Genomic DNA, 22,398 nt, shown 5'->3' with positions numbered 1-22,398 from the left:
CGGTCCCAGGGTCCACGGAGGCGGCAAAAGCAGGAAGAAACAGTGAAGGCACAGTGAAGAAGAAGAAAAATGTTGAGGGTAAGCAAAAAAATCATCCGTAAAGAAAACAGCTGAAGGTCTGTCGGGGAGTGGAAAGGTCACCGCGGGGTCACCAAGGAAAATGGAGCCTGGAGCACCAGTGGAGGCCGCATTGCTTACGGCTGAAGAAATAACTAAGGTGATGGCTGCGGTATTCGAAAAGCAGTTTACAAGATACATGGAAACAATGAGGAAGGAGATGAGAGAGGTTTTGAATGCAGGCGCTGTTTGAATTGCGGGAAGCCTGGACACTATGCAGCCTTGTGCAGGTCTGCACTACCAGTCAAGGGACAGCGCTCCCAACTCCAACGCAGGCGAGTTCGGAGTGTACAGCATGGATTACAGGATTCAGATCCTGGCAGTATCACGGATCCGGAGGACGATTGCCCAGAGTCCCCCTGCCATGTGGGCATCATCACCACGCGGGAACAAGCCTTGCCAACAACATCACGAAGCCTGCCCATCCTCACTATGGATTCTGCGGACAAATGGCATGCGGTGATGCAAGTTAATCAATGTTCTATCCAGTTCAAGCTGGACACATGTGCTTCTGCCAATCTTCTGTCACAGGCGGATTTCAACCGCATCAAAAAGCCGCCCAAGCTCCTTCCAGCAGCCTGCCAGCTCCTGGACTACAACGGCAATGCCATCACAGCATTGGGATCCTGCCGTCTGTTTGTCTCCAGCAGAAGTGTTCATGCAAGGCTCAGGTTTGAAATCGTCAAGATTGAAAGGGCCTCCCTGCTCAGCGCACAGGCATGCAAGCAGCTGAACCTGGTGCAGCAGGTCTACACGATGACCTCCCCCAACGTGGAACTTCAAGCCGGCATTGATGACATTCCCGCTCAATATCTGGATGTATTTGACGGGATGGGCGCTCTGCCATATCGCTACAAGATCCTGCTGCGGCCTGATGCCACGCCTGTGGTCCACGCTCCATGCTGGGTTCCAGCTCCTCTGAAGGAGCGCTTGAAGGCATCGTTGAAGAATCTTCAGGACCAGGGCATCATCTCCAAAGTCACAGAACCGACTGACTGGGTCAGCTCGATGATCTGTGTAAAGAAACCGTCAGGGGAGCTGCGCATCTGTATTGATCCCAAGGATCTAAACCAGAATATCATGCGGGAACACTACCCCATCCCGAAGCGGAAGGAACTGACAAGTGAGATGGCGTACGCCCGGTTTTTCACAAAGCTCGATGCGTCACACGAGTTCTGGCAAATCCAGCTGGCTGAGTCCAGCAGAAGGCTCTGCACCTTCAACCCACCGTTTGGCAGGTACTGCTACAATCGTATGCCATTCGGCATTGTTTCGGCCTCAGAGATCTTCCATAGAATCATGGAGTAGATGATGGAGGGCATTGAAGGGGTACGTGTGTATGTGGACAACGTTATCATTTGGTCCACTACCCCTGAAGAGCACGTCTCTCGTCTCCAGCAGGTATTCCGCCGTGTCCATGCCAACGGCCTCAAGCTGAACAGGACGAAGTGCTCTTTTGGCATGACAACACTGAAGTTCTTGGGTGACCAGATATCTCAGCAGGGTGTGCGTCCGGACACAGGCAAGGTCAAGGCCATCGAAGAAATGAACACCCCTGAAGATAAGAAGGCGGTGCTGCGCTTCCTAGGGATGGTGAACTTCCTGGGCCAGTTTAGCCCAAATCTGGCATCACACACCACGACCCTCAGACATCTGGTAAAAAAATCCACTGCCTTTGAGTGGCAGGCAGCTCATCAAGCAGAGTGGTTGGAGCTGAAAGACAAGCTCGCCACTGCACCTGTGTTGGACTTTTTTGATCCTGACAGGGAAACAAAGATCTTGACGGATGCGAGCCGGGACGGTATCGGCGCGGTGTTGCTCCAGCGCGATGACACCTCCTCCTGGGCTCCGGTTGCCTACGCATCACGGGACAATGACACCCACCGAGCAGCGGTATGCCCAGGTCAAAAAGGAACGCCTGGGCCTGCTTACTGGAATCCTCAAGTTCCACGATTATGTGTACGGCCTGCCGACGTTCACCGTTGAAACGGACCACAGGCCTCTGGTCCACATCATTCACAAGGACCTGAATGATATGACACCCCGGCTGCAGCGCATTCTCCTCCGGCTCAGACGGTATGACTTCGAGCTCATGTACACACCGGGCAAGGAGCTCATTATTGCGGATGCCTTGTCCCACTCCGTCACCTTGCCTGCCGAGCCCCCGGCATTCGTCCAGCAGATCGAATCACAGGTGCAGCTGTGGGCCAGCAACCTCCCTGCCTCGGATGAAAAGGTGATCCGCTATCGCGACGAGACAGTCAAGGACCCGCTGCTGCAGCGTGTCATGCGCCACCTCACCGATGGCTGGCAGAAAGGGCAGTGCCCCCAATTCTTTAATGTGAAGGACAACCCACGGTGGTTGATGGCATCCTTCCCAAGCTGGATCGGATCGTCATTCCACGCAATCTCCAGAGTTTGGTGCTCAGGCAAATACACAAGGGACATCTGGGTGTCGAGAAGTGCAGGCACAGAGCCAGGCAAGCTGTCTACTGGCCTGGGATCAGTCAGGACATCTCAAACATGGTCCTCAACTGTCCGACCTGTCAACGCTTCCAGCCAGCACAGGGTAAGGAGACGCTTCAGCGGCACGAGATGGTGACCTTCCCATGGTCTAAGGTGGGCATCGACCTCTTTCACGCCAATGGTCGTGACTATGTGCTTATCATCGATTACTTCTCCAACTACCCAGAGGTTGTGAAGCTCTCGGACCTCACGTCCTGGACCGTCATCAAGGCCTGTAAGGAGACGTTCTCCAGGCATGGTATTCCCCTCACTGTCATGAGTGACAATGGTCCTTGCTTCAACAGTCAGGAATGGTCGAGATTTGCCCAGCTATATCAGTTTCATTTCGTCACTTCAAGCCCACATTACTCGCAGTCCAACGGGAAGGTTGAGAAAGGGGTGCACATAGTGAAGCAGCTCATCTGCAAGGCGGCGGATTCTGCTTCTGATGTCAACCTTGCGCTGCTCGCATACAGAGCAATCCCTCTGTCTACCGGCATGTCACTGGCTCAACTCCTGCGGACAACTCTTCCAGCCATACACGTGCCTAATCTGGATCACCTCCCGGTGCTGCAGAAGGTGCAGAAACTCAGGGACCAGCAAAAGCAGGGCTATGATGCTCATGCCACTAATTTGCCTGTGCTATCCCCGGCGGATACGGTCCGGATCCAGCTGCCTGACGGAGGCTGGTCAGCTCCAGCGGTTGCTGTCTGACAGGCTGCTCCTCGATCGTACGTTGTGCGTATGGCTGATGGATCGGTTGTGCGGCGCAACAGATGGGCCCTGCGCGCAGTTGCCCGCCCGCAACCACATTCTTCGTTGTTTCCATCTGTTATTGTGCCACCTCCTGACACCTCGAACCACGAGGCCACCAGTCTGGCTGCAACCCCGCTCATCACGGCGCCGTCGTCCCCGCCACCACCTCTCCGGCGGTCGACCCGGAGCAGACGCAAGCCCCAGAGACTGGACTTATGAACAAATGTTTTGTTTGCTCTGTTCTGTTTTTGCACATTAGACACCTGTTCTCATATGTACATACTTTTTTAACTGCCATCTCATGTAAATATATTAGTTTTTCGGCCTACACGTGTAAATACCTTCACATAGGCTGCAGAAAATCTTTTGAAAGGGGGAGATGTCATGATATGCAGACAGGCACTTAATGAGATACAGCTAATGAGCACGGGGAACAGGACATAACCAATCAGCAGGCAGAACACTTGGGAGGCGATTTTTCACTATAAAAGGCATGAGGCACTCACACTCCGCCTCTTTCTACTAGGGACATCTACAGAGTGAGTCCAGTGTACATATCACGTAACGCATACAGCACGTGGAGAAGAGCTAGTCTGGTTCAGTCTAGATAGAGAAATCACATCTAGGTTAGCAGAGAGTCGAACTCACAGAGAACTGTGCTAACTGAGTGACAGGTTCAATAAACAAAGTTGAACTAACTTCAAGGTCTGGAGTCTACTTGAGTCATAGCTGCATCCAGTTGCAGCCCGCGTTATCTCAACATGCTTAACACGACACCTACCTGTGCCGTATAGACGCACAAGCGAGATTTGCGGTGATTCTCCGGGGACCAGAGAATCGCGGGAGCAGCGCCACGCCGGTTTTTGGCGTCAACATCCATTTTCCATCCCCGCGCTGATCGCGATTTTGCCGCGGAGGCTCGGAGAATCCCGCCCCATATGCCTCAAATTGTCTTCAGGGGAAAAATATTGATTTAGCATTTTTCCATTGGCTGGATAAATGTTTATTACTCAGAAAACGTGAGATTGATCTCACCCCTCAACCGACCAATGGGAAAGTTATAGCAGCATGGAAAATGGTAGTGCCATTGAGTTGTGTTCTCAGCACATTCCCCCTTTTAACGTGTCTGGGAACAGGCATAGGGAAACCATCTACTCCTGTGAGAAAAAACCCAGGACAGGATGAAAATGTAAGTGTTCTGTGGAAACCTGTGTGCCAGGAAGAGCAGGGGTATAACCCCAGGCCCTGCAAGGAGTCTTTGGGTCTTGCCAGCCATGCCTCTCCTTCTCAGCACAAGACTGCCAAGCTCTATCTCTGACACTAACATTCTCTGCATGCTGTGCCTTGGATCATCGGTCTCCTACCAAGTTTTATCTTGCATGGAAACCCTGATTCATTTTTAGAAGAAAGTCAACATTTACTTATGGTTTCTTGAGACCCAAGTGGAATTTAGTAGGACTCCCACATCATCCTTTCTCTATTTGTTTTATAAGGATCTGTCCACCTATGGAATTCTCTGCCACAACCTGTGGAATTTTCTACCATAGAGGGCTGTGGAGGAGTAGTCACTGAATGTATTTACGGGAATCGATTTCTAGAGTGCGTTTCAGCCACTGAATTGATCCTAGTGTGGAGCCGGACACAATGGGTGAATCCTGTGAGAACCCCAAATGGGACTCCACACCAAGCGCCGGGCCGATCGCTAGTCACCCAACTCACTCCACCCGGTATGACCTGGGCCTCACCCATGCTGGGCAAGATCCAGATCTGCCGATGTAAATGAAGCTCATTTAAATACCCGGACGTCGCTTCAGACCATGACAGGGATGCATTTAACACAAACGTGAACAAAGCGTGTTGGCACCTCGGGAGGCCATTAGAGATCCCGGGTGGTCGCAAACAGGGTAAGGTAGAACCCTGGCACTCCCCTGGCATCCAGTCACCTTGGCACCGTCAACTTTGCACTGCCAGAGTGCCCAGTGGGCACTGCCAGGGTGTCAGGCTGGCAGTGCTATGGTGCCCGCATGCCAGGTTGGCACGGCCAGGGGTCACGTGTGTGGGGTCATGGCCATGAAAGGGGGTAAGGGGGGTTTTGAAGGGGCCAAAGAAAGTTTGTGGGGGTGAAGTGGGGGGGGGGGGGGGGGGGGGGGGGGGGGTCGGGGCAGCCTTTCAAATTGACACTCCGATCTGTGAGGAGACGGTCCTGCTGGTAGCTCAGCTCCCCAGTGCAAGAAAACGTCCTAAGTGTGGCCTCGTCAGGGAGAATCTCTCTGAGGTGCAAAAAGAGTGCCGTTGAATAGCGTTGAATCTTGGCCATTGCAGCTGCCGAGTAACACCCCACCAAACGTGCCCACACCTGGACTTGGAAATGTTTCGGGTGAATCATGCCCTATACTTCCAGATAACATCAGTTCATTTTCATTTAAACTTATAATTAGTAGGGTGCCATAATGGACCACCACTTCTGCCAAAGAATACATATTTTTACATGTTACTCAATGGCAGGTAGATATAAAATGACAGAGCTGCTAAAGACAAGCTTAGAAAGGATATCTTGCTGTTTTGAGATGAGTCATCGGCAACATGAATGAGGACAAGCATTAAAAGTCACGTTATTTACTAAAATAGATAATGTATGATTGCAATCAGCTGCATTCACCAGGTTAAGTATAGGTTAAAATAAAGTCCTGGTACACTTTATTTTGAATCTGCCTTCTCTTATTTCATCAAAGTTATTTCCCAAACATTCTTCACTGCCAATAAGGTAAAAACTACTAAATGACGTCCTCACAGCATGTTAAAGGCAACAGATAGGTATTTATTTACAACAATTACGAACATTTTCATTTCACTCTACACAGCTGAAATCGTATGGAGCATTGTGACTATTTAAGACAAGGCATGGGAAAATTAAGATCTAAACAGATGTAGGTTTCCAAGGGTGATAGTTGAAAAGATTGAATCACTGTAGACCAGATTCTGCAAATGTTTTTATGTCCCCTAGGGCTTTTCTCATCACATCAGTATGGGAAAATGTAAAATAACAGCTTAGGAAAGCAAGAGTCACATGGACTTTGAATACCCTACATTTTACTTATATTTGCAACATAAGTCCAGCATCATTCAGGTCATCTATTTGAACCATGTCCGCTGAAACATGCCCTGAAATAAGCAGCCAGTCTACTTGTGAATGCTGTGGATAATTTCAATGTTTAGCAACAGATGGTACTCCACAGGAAGAAAATAAAACTTATTTGAGTTCTCTTACAAAAATAAACTTGTCATTCTTCATTTGAAATGTAGCATCAGATATACATTTTCTACCTGCACCGTGACACCACTTTGAGGTTTATCTGGCTCTGTCTGCATGTTATAAATCCATATGGGTTTCTATTATGTGTGAGAAGCTAACTATTCAAGATTTGTGTCCTTGATTTTATTAGCTTACTCAAAGTAAACTAAAGCCTATCGTTCAATGTCAGGTTCAGTGACCAATGACCCAATGGGTTACAACCATCAGCCAACCACAAATCCTCAGAATAATAAAGCCTGAGAAGTACTGTGGGCTGATTTATCAGGACATCTGTCTAGCTACAGACACTCTAGTAGCACCCCTGCATACCTAGTGTTTTCCCATGTTCCTTAGAGGCCTTCAGCTATATATCTTCTTTTTATGTTGACTAAAAGTGTGTAAGCAGTTTTACATGGCTGGACTGAAAGAGACCCTATTCTTATAAGTATTGGGATGTGAACAAGCAAACCTAAGATAAAATTGCTTAAAATAACATTTGTTCCTAGAATGAAAATAAAACTATTCCTGTTAAAATATTATCGCAATCAAAGAACCAAAGCTATAAAAGCTGGATCCCCAACGATAACTTGTTCCAAAACAAAGCATTAATTAAAATGAACAACAAAATGGTTCTTAGAGCCTCAAATATCCAGAGAAGGTTTTGTTTTTACACACTTATGGTTATAATTTACATATTGTACTTTCTTTATTGTACTAGCATCTTATATTTTAAGTGAGATACGTTGCTGAAACTTGTGCATGAAGCAATTTGTTTAGTTTGAAAAACATGTTTTCCTTGATTTACATTTTTAAATAACAAACATTTGATTACATACATATAAAGCTTTTTGAGATGGATTTGTCTTAACCGCTGCAACCGGTCCATAGCAGATGCCATCTTTCTGGCCCTACACTAATCCCTGGAGCATCTCGACGGCAAGGACTCCTATTTCAGCTTCCTATTTATAGACTACAGCTCTGCTTTCAACACCATGATTCCAGCCTAGCTCATATCAAAACTCCAAAACCTAGGACTTGGCTCCTCACTCTGCAACTGAATCCTCGACTTCCCGACCCATAAATCACAATCAGTAAGAATAAACAACAACACCACCTCCACGATAGTCCTCAATACCGGGGCCCCGCAAGACTGCGTACTTAGCCCCCGACTATACCCTTCATACACACATCACTGAGTCATAAAGTCATAGATGTTTACTGTCATGATATGCAAACATGCAGCTAATGAACACATAGAATAGGGCACGACCAATGAGCAGTCAGGACACTCAGGGGTGGTATCTCACTATAAAAGGGATGAGGCACTCACACCCCACCTCTTTCCACAGACCAACATCTACAGAGTGAGACAGGGTGCATCCTCAGCATCATACCCCAGCACGTGGCTTAGAGCAAGGCTGGTTCAGTTAGACTGAGTTACTACATTTAGATTAGCAGAGAGTCGAACTCATTGAGAACTGTGCTAATAATTCAATATAACACATTGAACTCACTTCAAAGTCTGGAGCATCTTTTACTCAAAACTGCATAAAGTGGCAGCTAGTGTTATTCCAAATTACATAACACAACATGATACCAGGAGTCTGTTCAATCTAGTTAGTTCAATTCAGCAAGATCCGTGACGACCAGTGAATGTATACCGGCACAATGGAAAAGATTCCGGCTCCTCACCAGCTCCGGACCTCCGTGCTAACTGGCGGACGTTCAAGCAGAAATTTCAGCTTTACGTCGAAACATCAGACCTCAATGGTGCGTCTGATGCACGGAAGATAGCTCTTTTCCTCACCACAGCGGGTGATCACGCTTTGGAAATATTCAACTCCTTTCACTTCGCCGAAGACCAGGACAAGACAAAGTTTCAGACCATCCTGGACAAGTTTGACGGCCACTGTGAGGTGGACACCAACAAAATCTTAGAGCGCTACATATTCAAGCAGCGATTGCAAGATAAAGACAAATCCTTCAACTCATATTTAACTAACCTTAGACTGCTAGTGTTGTCCTGCAACTTCGGTGATATCACGGACTCCATGATCAGAGACCAAATCGTTTTTGGAGTTCACTCTGATCCTCTGAGAGAGCAGTTACTGAAGATCAAGCATATGACCCTGCCAGTCGCGATTGAAACATGCACAGTGCATGAGCACGCTGAAAATCGCTATTCCCAGTACAAAGCGGCAGAAAATAATAAACTAGCCTTCCACGAGGCGGAGAGTGTGCAGGCCATCTCCTGGATGCAGCGCCTCAACATTGACGAAAGCGGCCATTTTGCGCGTTCTTCCCAGGGCCCGACGCATGCGCGATGTGAACGGGATAATGAAGCGGCCGAAACCCGCACTGTGCAGGTGCAGACATCTGGGAACCGCACTGCACATGTGCAACGACGCACGGAGCGTCAGGACACCGACGTCATGACATGTTCTAACTGTGGCACCACCCATTTAAAGAAACACGGCCCTGCAAGAGGCAGACGCTGTTTAAATTGCGGGAAGCCTGGACACTATGCAGCCTTGTGTAGATCTGCACCACCAGTCAGGAGCCAGCGCTCCCAATTCCGTCGACGGAGCATCCGGAGTGTGCAACAACGTCTACAGGATTCTGATCCCGGCAGTGCAACGGAGCCAGGTGATGACTGCCTGGACAACGCCTACTGTGTGGGCATTATTACAACGTGTGAATATGCCACACCAGACTCATCGCAATTCCAGTCAATCCTAGCTGTGGATTCCGAGGACGAATGGAGAGCAGTGATGAAGGTCAACCACTGTCCCATCCAGTTCAAGCTGGACACAGGTGCCTCTGCCAACCTCCTCTCACAGGCAGACTTCAGACGCATTAAGAAGCCCCCACGGTCCTTCCAGCTGCCTGCAAGCTCCTGGATTACAACGGGAATGCCATCAAGACACTGAGATCCTTCCATCTGCACGTATCAAACCGACACACACAAGCACGGTTACGCTTTGAAATTGTTAAGCCGGACAGGGCACCCCTACTAGGTGCGCACACCTGCAAGCAGCTGAACCTCATTCAAAATGTTTACACCACAACATTCTCCCATGTGGATCTTCAGGCCGGCATCGACGACATCCTCGCCCAGTATCCAGATGTGTTCAATGGGATGGGCACGCTGCCGTATCGATACAAGATTCTGCTACGACCTGATGCCAAGCCGGTGGTTCACGCACCACAACGTGTCCCTGCTCCACTGAGAGAGCGCCTGAAGGCACAGCTCAAGGATCTTCAGCAAAAAGGCATTATATCCAAGGTCAGCGAGCCGACTGACTGGGTCAGCTCGATGGTGTGCATAAAGAAGCCTTTGGGGGACCTGTCATCTGCATTGATCCCAAGGATCTCAATAAGAATATCATGCGGGAACACTACCCCATCCCGAAGCGGGAGGAACTCACAAGTGAGATGGCACATGCGCGCTTCTTCACCAAATTGGATGCATCACAGGGATTTTGGCAAATCCAGCTGGAAGAGTCCAGCAGAAGGCTCTGCACCTTCAACACACCTTTTGATAGACACTCCTACAATCCCATGCCATTTGGCATCACCTCGGCATCGGAGATATTCCATCGCATCATGGAGCAGATGATGGAAGGCATTGAAGGGGTTTGTGTGTACGTGGGCGACATCATCATATGGTCCACAACCCCTGAAGAACATGTCTACCGTCTCCAGAAGGTATTCCGCCGTGTACATGCCAACGGCCTAAAGTTAAACAGGTCCAAATGTTGTTTTGGCACATCGACGCTCAAGTTCCTAGGCGACCAGATCTCACAGCATGGTGTGCGCACGGACACAGACAAAATTAAGGCCATCGAGGCGATGAAGGTACCTGACGACAAAAAGGCGGTGCTGCGCTTCTTGAGTATGGTCAATTTTCTGGGCAAGTTCATTCCAAACATGGCCACAAACACCACGGCCCTACGCAACCTGGTGAAAAAGTCAACTTTGAGTGGAAGGCGGCACACCAGTCAGAGTGGCTGGAGCTGAAAGCCAAGCTCACCACTGCACCAGTCCTGGCATTCTTCAACCTGGACCGGGAGACAAAGATCTCCACAGATGCGAGTCAGGATGGCATCGGTGCGGTGTTGCTTCAACAAGATGACACATCATCCTGGGCACCAGTAGCCTACGCATCAAGGGCGATGGCGCCCACTGAAACCAGATATGCTCAGATTGAGAAGGAGTGCTTGGGTCTTCTCACCGGCATCCTCAAATTTCATGATTATGTCCACGGCCTGCCGACATTCACTGTCGAGACGAATCATTGGCCTCTGGTCCACATCATCCACAAGGACCTGAACGACATGACCCCTCAGTTGCAGGCAATCCTGCTTAAACTTAGGAGGTATGACTTCAACTTGGTGTACACACCTGGCAAGGAGCCCGTCATCGCTGATGCATTGTCCCGCTCCGTCACCTCGCCCAGTGAGCTGCTGGAGATCATCCAGCTCATCGAATCGCAGGTGCAGCTGTGTGCTAGCACTCTCCCGGCGACAGATGAGAAGGAAGTTCTCATCCGTGATGAGACAGCCAAAGACCCCCTCTTGCAGCGCGTCATCCACAACCTCACCAATGGCTGGCAGAAAGGGCAGTGCCCACAATTTTACAATGTGAAGGATGACCTGACGGTGATTGATGGTATCCTCCTCAAGCTGGATAGGATTGTCATTCCTCTCAGTCTCCAGAGATTGGTGCTGCGCCAGATTCATGAGGGACACCTGGGTGTCGAGAAGTGCAGGCGCAGAGCCCGTCAAGCTGTCTACTGACCTGGCATCAGCCAGGACATCACGAACATGGTCCTGAACTGTGCTACCTGTCAGCGGTTCCAGCCAGCGCAGAGCAAGGAGACGCTCCAACACCATGACAGAGTGACCTCTCCGTGGTCCAAGGCTGACATTGACCTCTTTCATGCGAATGGTCGCGACTACGTATTGATCATCAACTATTTCTCGAATTACCTGAGGTGCTGAAGCTCCCGGACCTCACTTCTCGGACCATCATCAAAGCCTGTAAGGAGACGTTCTCGAGGCATGGCATCCCAATCACCGTCATGAGCGACAATGGCCCGTGCTTTACCAGTCGAGAATGGTCCATGTTTGCCAGGTCTTTCCAGCATGTCACCTCCAGTCCGCACTATCCGCAGTCCAATGGAAAAGTCGAGAAAGGGTGCACATTGTGAAACAGCTCATCTGCAATGCCGCGGACTCTGCTTCTGACATACAGCTTGCACTGCTCGCGTACAGGGTGACTCCATTGTCCAGTGGCATGTTGCCGGCTCAACTCCTGATGAACAGGCACCTGCAGACGACGCTTCCAGCCATACACCTGCCCAACCTGGATCACCTCCCGGTGCTGCAGAAGATGCAGCAGCTCAGAGACCGTCAAAAGCAGGGCTATGATGCCCATGCCACCGATCTGGCAGTGCTATCCCCGGCAGACACTGTCAGGATCAAGATACCAGATGGTGGGTGGTCTGCCCCAGCTGTCGTTGTTCGACAGGCCGTGCCCCGCTCTTATGTTGTACATATTGCTGATGGCTCCATCGTGCGAAGGAATCGACGGGCACTGCGCAAAGTTGCCTGCCCGCAACCACTTTCTCCTCCATTTCCATGTGTTGAATTGCCACCTCCTGATACCTCGCACCACGAGGCCACCAGTCAGGCTTCCATCCCGCCTGTCAAGGCGCCGTCATCCTCTCCACCACCTCTCCAGCAGTGGACCAGGATCAGACGCAAGCCCCAGAGACTGGACTTGTGAACGTTTGTTTTGTTTGCTCTGTTCTGTTGTCCTCCGTCAGTCATGTTAGACTGACTCATTCACATGTAAATACATTCACATACGCCAACAAAACATTTAAAAAAAGGGGAGATGTCATGATATGCAAACATGCAGCTAATGAACACATAGAGTAGGACACGACCAATGAGCAGTCAGGACACTCAGGGGTGGTATCTCACTATAAAAGGGATGAGGCACTCACACCGCACCTCTTTCCACAGACCAACATCTACAGAGTGAGACAGGGTGTATCCTCAGCATCACACCCCTGCACGTGGCTTAGAGCAAGGCTGGTTCAGTTAGACTGAGTTACTGTATTTAGATTAGCAGAGAGTCGAACTCATTGAGAACTGTGCTAATAGTTCAATAAAACACATTGAACTCACTTCAAAGTCTGGAGCATCTTTTACTCAAAACTGCATCAAGTGGCAGCTGGTGATATTCCAAATTACATAACACAACATTTACAGCATAGAAACAGGCTCTTTGGCCTAGCTTGTCCATGCCACCCAGTTTCTATCACTAAGCTAATCCAACTTGCCTGCATTTGGCCCATATCCCTCCATACCCACCCTGCCCGTGTAACTGTCTAACTATTTTTTAAAGGAAAAAAATTGTACCCGCCTCTACCACTGCCTCTGGCAGCCCATTCCAGATGCTCACCACCCTCTGTGTGAAAACATTTCCCCTCTGGTCTCTTTTGTATCTCTCTCCTCTCACCTTAGACCTATGCCCTCTAGTTCTAGACTCCTCCACCTTTGGGAAAAGATGTTGACTAGCTACCTTATCTATGTCCCTCATTATTTTATAGACTTCTATAAGATCACCCCTAAGCCTCCTGCGTTCCTGGGAAAAGACTCCCAGCCTATCCAGCCTCTCCTTATAACTCACTCCATCAAGTCCTGGTAGCATCCTCGTAAATCTCTTCTGCACTCTTTCTAGTTTAACAATATTCTTCCTATAATAGGGTGACCAGAACTGAACACAGTATTCTTGTGTGGTCTTACCATTGTCGTGTGTCTTGTACAACTTCAACAAGACGTCCCAACTCCTGTATTCAATATTCTGACCAATAAATCCGGGCATGCTGAATGCCCTCTTTACCACCCTGTCCACCTGCGACTCCACCTTCAAGGAGCTATGAACCTGTACTCCTAGATCTCTTCGTTCTGTAATTCTCCCCAACTCCCTACCATTAATTGAGTAGGTCCTGCTCTGATTTGATCTACCAAAATGCATCACCTCACATTTATCCAAATTAAACTCCATCTGCCATTCATCAGCCCACTGACTCAATTGTTCAAGATCCTGTTGCATTTTTATATAACCTTCTTCACTATCCACTGTGCTTCCAATCTTGGTGTCATCTGCAAACTTCCTAACCATGCCTCCTACATTCTCATCCAAATCATTAATATATATAATAAATAACAGTGGACCTAGCAGCAATCCCTGAGGCACACTGTGGTCTCAGGTCTCCAGTTTGAAAAACAACCCTCCACAACCACCCTTTGGCTTCATCGCCAAGCCAATTTTGTATCCAATTGGCTACCTCACCCTGGATTCCATAACCTTTTGCAACAACCTACCATGCGGTACCTTGTCAAAGGCCTTGCTAAAGTCCATGTAGACAACGTCGACTGCACTGCCCTCATCTACCTTTTTGGGTATGCCTTCAAACAACTCAATCAAATTCGTGAGACATAACTTTCCTCTTACAAACCATGCTGACTTTCCCTAATTAACCCTTGCCTATCTAAATGCCTGTAGATCCTGTCCCTCAGAATACCTTCTAACAATTTACCCACTACAGAAGACATCTGTAGTTCCCAAATTTATCCCTACAGCCCTTCTTAAACCAAGGCACAACATTTACTACCCTCCAATCTTCAAGCACCTCTGCTGTGGCTGTTGATGATTCAAATATCCCAGCTAGAGGGCCGGCAATTTCCTCGCTAGCCTCCCACAACATCAGGTCCCGGGGATTTATCTATCTTGATGCACTTTAATACCTCCAGCACCTCCTTCTCTGTAATATGTACACTCCTCAAGACATCACTTTTTATTTCCCCAATTTCCCTAACATTCTGATGAGAAATATTCATTTAGGACCTCTCCCATCTCTTGTGGATTTGCATACAGATGACCTTGTTTATCCTTAAGAGGCCCTACCCTCTCCCTAGTCACCCTTTTACCCTTTATGTATCTATTAAAGCTCTTTGGATTTTCCTTTGCCTTATTTGCCAAGACAATCTCACGTCCACCTTTTGCCCTCCTGATTTCTCTCTTAACTACTCTGACAAGCCCCATGCTCTTCAAGGGATCCACTTGATCCCAGCTGCCTATGCATGTCATATGCCTCCTTCCTCCTTTTGACAATGGTCTCAATATCCTGAGTCATCCAGGGTTCCCTCCTTCTACCAGCCTTACCCTTCACTCTAAGAGGAATGTGCTCACCCTGAACCCTAGTTAACACCTTTTTGAAAGACTCCCGCTTACCAGCTGTCCCCTTGCCTGTAAACAGTCTCCCCAATCAACTTTTGAAAGTTCCCGTCTAATACCCTCGAAACTGGCCTTGCCCAAATTTAGAATTTTAACTTTTGGGCCAGAACTATCATTCTCCATAGCTATCTTAAAACTAATGGAATTATGGTCACTGTTCCCAAAGTGATCCCTCAGTTTACACTTCTGAAGTTTACACTTCAGATTAACACTTCTGTCGTGAAAATCGCACTGGACGAAATATTCACCACCACAAATAGCCTTGAAATGAAACACCCCGAGGCCTTGTTCATGGGGTCTTCAATCAGGCCAAGCTCAAGAGCAGACTACCAAGTTACCACAAACTGTCACCTGTTCCACCAGAGGCCCAAACATCCTGGTCCACTGCTACACAAATATCAAACATGCCTACCGCTCTATCGCCCGCCCACTCTTTGGCAAATCTGACCACAAGGCTGTGCTCCTGCTCCCGGCTTATAAGCAAAAACTGAAGCGGGAGAATCCGTCAAAGAAAGTCGTGCATTGTTGGTCTGAGGAATCGGATGATCTCCTATGGGACTCCTTAGAGTCAGTGGACTGGTCAGTCTTTAAAAACTCTGCGACCAGCCTGAACGAGTACGCCACTACAGTAACTGACTTCATTAGTAAATATGGAGAAGACCGTGTGCCAAAGAAGCAAATCCGCGTGTTTCCCAACCCGGAAACCCTGGATGAACGAGGATATCCACTGCTTGCTGAAGTCTAGGTCTGAGGCGTTCAAGTCAGGCGACCCTGACCTATACAGGAAAGCCAGATATGATCAAAAGAAATCCATCAAAAATGCCAACTGACAGTACCGGACTACGCTCGAGTCCCAGGCTAGCCACATGGACCCCCGCCGTCTTTGGCAAGGTCTGCAAGACATAATGGGCTACAAGATGAAGGCATGTAAAATTGCCGGCTCCAATGCACCCCTCCCTGATGAGCTCAACGCATTCTATGCACGCTTTGAACAAGAGGTCAGCGAGAGCATGCCCTCCACCCTGGAAGCCTCTGATGAACTTGTATCTGAAGTCACCATTGCAGACGTCAACCCACGGAAAGCCACTGGCCCGGATGGGGTACCCGGACGAGCACCTGATCAGGTTTTGCGTGGATCAGCTAGCGGGGGTATTCGCAGAAATCTTCAACCTCTCTTTACAGCAATATGAGGTCCCTATCTGCTTCAAGAAGACGACCATCATCCCTGTACCAAACAAAAGCCAAGCAGTGTGCCTTAATGACTATCGTCCAGTGGCTCTGACATCCAACATCATGAAGTGCTTCAAAAGGTTAGTCATGGCACAAATCAACTCCAGCCTCCCGGATTGCCTTGATCCACTACAGTTCGCCTACCGCTGCAACATGTCCACAGCAGACGCCATCTCCATAGCGCTGCACTCTACCCTGGAACACCTAGATAGCAAAGACACCTATGTCAGACTTCTATTTACAGCTCAGCCTTCAACACCATCATTCCTACGAAACTCATCTCCAAACTCTGTGGCCTTGGCCTTGGCTCCTCCCTCTGCGACTGGATCCTGAACTTTCTAACCCACAGGCCACAATCAGTAAGGATAGGCAACAACACCTCCTCCACGATCATCCTCAACACCGGTGCCCCACAAGGCTATGTCCTCAGCCCCCTACTATACTCCTTTATGACTGTGTGGCTAAATTCCCCTCCAACCCGATTCTCAAATTTGCTGATGACACCACCGTAGTGGGTCGGATTTCAAACAATGATGAGACAGAGTACAGGAATGAGATAGAGAATCTGGTGAACTGGTGCACCGACAATAATCTCTCCCTCAATGTCAACAAAACAAAGGAGATTGTCATCGACTTCAGAAAGGGTAGGTGAACATGCCCCTGTCTACATCAATGGGAACGAAGTAGAAAGGGTCGAGGCATTCAAGTTTTTAGGTGTCCAGACTACCAACAACTTGTCCTGGTCTCCCCATGCTGACAATGTAGTTAAGAAAGCCCACCAATGACTCTACTTTCTCAGAAGCCTAAGGAAATTTGGCATGTCACCTACGACTCTCACCAACTTCTACAGATGCACCATTGAAAGCATTCTTTCTGATTGTATCACAACTTGAGCCTGCTCTGCCCAAGACCACAGGAAACTACAAAAGGTCGTGAATGTAGCCCAGTCCATCACGCAAACCAGCCGCTCATCCATTGGCTCTAACGGTAATTCCCGCTGCCTCGGAAAGGCAGCCAGCATAATTAAGGACCCCAAGCACCCCGGACATACTCTCTTCCACCTTCTTCCGTCAGGAAAAAAATACCAAAGTTTGAGATCACGTCCCAACCGACTCAAGAACAGCTTCTTCCCTGCTGCCATCAGACTTTTGAATGGACCTACCTCGTATTAAGTTGATCTTTTCTCTACACCTTGCTATAACTGTAACATTATATTTTGCAGTCTCTCCTTCCTTCCCTATGTACGGTATGCATTGTTTGTACAGCATGCAAGAAACAATACTTTTCACTGTATACTAATACACGTGATAATAATAAATCAAATCAAAAGTCACCTGCCCTTCCTTTTTCCCCAAGAGGAGGCCACGTTTTGCCCCCGCTCTAGTCAGGCCATCCACATATTGAATGAGGAATTCTTCCTGAATACACTCGACACATTTCTCTCCATCCAAACCCCTAGTGCTATGGCTGTCCCAGTTAATGTTGAGAAAGTTAAAATCCCCTACTATTACCACCCTATTTTTACGGCAGCTATTTATAATCTCCTTACATGTTTGCTTCTTGATTTCCCGCTGACTATTTGGCGGCCTATAGTACAGTCCTACCAAAATGCTCTCACCCTTCTTATTTTTCAGTTCTGAGAAATTTGGCTCCAACTCCATCTACAAGTTTGCTGACGACACGACGATAGTGGGTCGGATCTCGAACAACGATGAGTCAGAATACAGGAGGGAGATAGAGAACCTAGTAGAGTGGTGTAAGGCTACCATTACTGTATTAGTATTGCATGATGGATTTCACAACTATTATCACAGATGATGACAGCTCCACATGATTGTGGATGCTTTGAACATGGTCTATGAAGTCAGTGTTTGTTTTTGCATGAGATTATGCAATTAACTGAAATATTTGTTCTTATAAGGGATAATTTGGTTGAAGGAATATAAATGTAGTGAATGGAATTTTAATTAATTAGAGTTTGTTTTAAATAAAATCTGCACTACACACTTGGAACTTTATTTTAGCAAGGATTCTGATGTCTGTGCATGGTGGATACTAAGTGAGTTAGCATAGATTATCATAGAATTTACAGTGCAGAATGAGGCCATTCGGCCCATCGAGTCTGCACTGGCTCTTGGAAAGAGCACCCTACCCAAGGTCAACACCTCCATTCTATCCCCATAACCCAGTAACCCCACCCAACACTAAGGGCAATTTTGGACACTAAGGGCAATTTATCATGGCCAATCCACCTAACCTGCACATCTTTGGACTGTGGGAGGAAACCGGAGCACCCGGAGGAAACCCACGCACACACGGGGAGGATGTGCAGACTCCGCACAGACAGTGACCCAAGCCGGAATTGAACCTGGGACCCTGGAGCTGTGAAGCAATTGTGCTATCCACAATGCTACCGTGCATAGTAGGTGTAAGGGTAAAAGGATGGTGTAATGAGTTGTCACTAGGTTGGCATGGGGGTTATATAGGGCCACGTGGGTGGGAAGATGCATAGATTTACATGGAGGGTACGAGGAACCATTAAACTAGGCAGAGGGGCATTGGGTAGCACGTAGTATATGAGGGGCCATGAGAGGTGGGCAGATGGTAATAGGTTGGCATGGAGGTTATGAGGGGCTATAGGGGTTGGAAGCAAGGGAATTGGTTAGTATGGAAGTTATGAGGGGCTATATGTTTGGGTGGTGGGCATGAGAAACTATAGGGGGATGGATGGGGGCATGAGGTGTCTTTGGTTGCCATTAATGGGACTTGGGGAATGTGTGAGAAGGCAAGGGGTGTGAGATGTGAGGGCTGTTTATCATTTTTCTGTGTTTTTTGTTAAAGCTTCAATGTAGTACAGGTGCCAGTCTCCGCACCTGGCATCCTCCGCACTCACTCTGGGCTTGCCAGGCCCAAATCTCATAGAATTATGCCATCAGAAAATGAAAATCTGGCCATCTGGGCCATTTTCTCCCGAGTTGGGTTTTAGGAGCTAGAGGGAAAACAGGCCTCAGTCTAATTGTGGCTCTGAGATCATCCTGGGAACAGGCGATCTAAATTCTTCTCCACGACAAACTAATTCCTCAAACCACATTCCACCCATCCTCATCTTGGACATTAAATATGAGGAACTAATACTCCATTTCATGCCCAATATAAAGGGTATCTATTCTGCTGCACGTGACTCCACAAAGGATGGCACGGTGGCACAATGGTTAGCACTGCTGCCTCACAGCACCAGGGACCCAGGTTTGGTTCTGACCTTGGGTGACTGTGGAGTTTGTACTTTCTCCCCGTGTCTGCGTGGGTTTATCCCACAGTCCAAAAGATGTGCAGATTAGGTGATTGGCCGTGCTAAATTGGTACTAGATGGGGTTGCGGGGATAGAAGGGGGTTCGGGTAAAGGTGGGTGCTTTTTGGAGGGTCGTGCAGACTCGATGCACTGTAGGGATTCGATGAAACTCCTCCTGCATTCAACACTTTGCCTCCCTACTTCCGTCATCTGACATCTACAAATTATGCAGGCCCACATTCTCATCTGTACCTCAGGAAAAGGCCCTGTCCTTGCCAATTTTCCCAAGTCTCCTTAGTCTCAGAAATTTGACTTAGAATCTATCATGAATCTTCCTCCATAATCTGCACCTCATATCATAGAATTTACAGTGCAGAAGGAGGCCATTTGGCCCATCGAGTCTGCACCGGCCCTTGGAAAGAGCACCCTACCCAAGCCCACACCTCCACCCTCCCAGTAACCCCACCCAACACTAAGGGCAATTTTCCTGTGTTCCTATGTTCCTGTGCACATTATTTTGTCTTCTCTTTTGCCCCCTTCACACATTTGTTTTTTTGTTCTTGGTTTAATTTTCACTCAGTCCTTGTGAAGTATTCAGTGATGTCTCCTTAAATCATAGAATCATAGAATTTACAGTGCAGAAGGAGGCCATTCGGCCCACCGTGTCTGCACCGGCCCTTGGAAAGAGCACCCTACCCAAGCCCACACATCCACCCTATTTCTGTAACCCAGTAACCACACCTAACCTTTTTTTGGGACACTAAGTGCAATTTAGCATGGCCGATCCACCTAACCTGCACATCTTTGGACTGTGGGAGGAAACGGAGCACCCGGAGGAAACCCACGCAGACACGGGGAGGATGTGCAGACTCCGCACAGACAGCGACCCAAGCCGGGAATTGAACCTGGGACCCTGGAGTTTTGAAGCAACTGTGCTAACCACTGTGCTGCCCTAATGTAATGATAAGATGCTGTTAAAAAACATTCTTCTGGTACTCACCGCTGGACATTGCTTTGTGATGCTTCCAACTGTTTCAGTAACTCTTGTATACATTTATTTGAATCCATGTAACCCTGCAATAAAATTAAAACAATTTTCCTTAGAATAATGGAACTACCACTTTAAACAAATAACTCAAGTTGATAGAGTGTCATTCCTAGTTGTTCATCTCCCTCCACTCCTCTTTAAAGCAGTGGAGGAGGTTCGGGGCACCAGTTGTGCTTCATGAATTAGACAGCTGGAAGCTTGCTTTAATTAGAAATAGAAACAATTGTCACTCCGCAAGGTAGAACTTCTCAATCAATAACTGGACGAAGAGTTGATTAAATTCAATACACGCAATAATAGGCAAATTAGCGTTGAAGCCTGTTGTGCTTTATTCATATATCAGCAATTTAATTCACTACCTTGCTCTGACAGCTCTCTGTCCTCAGTCTGTGTTTCAATGAAGCTTCCACTTCTGGTTCACACTGAGTTCAACAAACTTTGTTCCCATTTTGTTTCCTTTTCTTTGCATGTTTCGGATTTTCTTTTGTTTTTGCTTTCGGCAAGTGACAAATCTGCTCAAGGCACACCTCTTGTTACTTTTCTTGCCTCGTCATTACTCCGTTTGGCCTTCTGTAATTTCATTGCTCCTGTCTTTCACTCTGTCACAGACCTTCCCTTTTGTTCTTCCTTCTACCCTCCTGCTTTAACTTGCTTAAAACCTAGCCCATCTCCAACTTTTCCCAATTCTGATTAAAGGTCGTTGACCTGAAACAAAATGTTGTTTCTCGCTCCACAGATGCTGTCAAACCTGCTGAGTATTTCCAGCATTTTCTGTTTTTATTTTATATATCAGCATTTGCTGACTTTCACATTACTGAAAGTAATACATTCAGAATGCACATTGATGCTAAGCTTTGATCCCTTGAAAACATAAAACATAAATGCATGTGTTTGCTATTTTGACAGAGGCTATCTTATAATTTCAAATAGGTTAACACCTCCAGTAAAATAATAAATAAATGAAATGCAAACATGTTATTTTCCATATAATTTCATACAGCATAACTTCCTGGTCGTATTGACTTTAATTTATGAAATGAAAATGTAAACACCATTAACCATATTGCATCAATATTCATGTTTTGAGCTGATCACAACATCTGTACTACTGAACAAAGAATCATTCTGCATCTTGAAAAAAATATGTGCGTGATGTTAATGTATTATCAGTCAAGCAACGTCATACAACTGGATCTTAATTCACATGATGAATGAGAAAGCTACTTATAAGGAAAGTAGCATTTCTCATTCCCTGAGTGAAGGTTTTATCTGAATCACATTGTTCGTCTCCTGTTTGGAAACAGCTCCAAATAGCAGTTATCATAATGGACGAGATTCAGCAACCCTGGAACCGGGCGCAACGGGTGAATCATGCGAGAGCCCCAAATCGGGCTCCGCACTAGCGGCGCAATCTGGATCCCGCCCTCACTGGGTAAGATCCAGATCTGAATATTTAAATAAGCCTAATAGTCAGTTAAATACCCGATGTAGATTCACCCAGTACCCGCGCAGAGTCTGGGAGACCTTGCCAGGGCGCCCTTTAGTTACTGGTCCACACAAATGTGGACCAGGCATACCGACACCTCAGGGGGTATTACAAGCAATTGGAGACCCCTGGGTGGTCAAGTACAGGAAGGGGTGGTACCCTGGCACTCCCCAGCCACCTGGGCCCTTGGCAATGCCAGCCTGGTGCCCTGGCAGTGCCACCTGGGAACCATGGCAATGCCACCTAGGCACTGCCAGCATGCCCAGGTGGCATTACCAGTGTGCAGGGGCACTGCCAGTGTGATCTGGGGCCAGGTTGGTACTGCCAGGGAATCAGGCCCGGGGCGGACTTGCCAAGTAGAG

General features: G+C 47.8%; 1 protein-coding gene across 3 annotated transcripts in view; it reads right to left on the bottom strand.

The window, feature by feature from the left end:
- LOC140388492 (nck-associated protein 5-like) overlaps positions 1-22,398 on the bottom strand; it is a 1,019,364-nt gene that overhangs the window by 801,738 nt on the left and 195,228 nt on the right. For all 3 annotated transcript variants that reach the window (XM_072472774.1, XM_072472791.1, XM_072472783.1), the window contains one exon: positions 20,503-20,576. In XM_072472774.1, the coding sequence (XP_072328875.1) occupies positions 20,503-20,576 (74 nt within the window). The remainder of the gene's footprint in view (positions 1-20,502; positions 20,577-22,398) is intronic.

The sequence above is a fragment of the Scyliorhinus torazame genome, chromosome 2, assembly GCF_047496885.1.
Source record: "Scyliorhinus torazame isolate Kashiwa2021f chromosome 2, sScyTor2.1, whole genome shotgun sequence".
Taxonomy (NCBI): domain Eukaryota; kingdom Metazoa; phylum Chordata; class Chondrichthyes; order Carcharhiniformes; family Scyliorhinidae; genus Scyliorhinus; species Scyliorhinus torazame.
The sequence above is the reverse complement of the archived record's forward strand: the minus strand, read 5'-3'. Positions and strand labels throughout refer to the sequence as shown.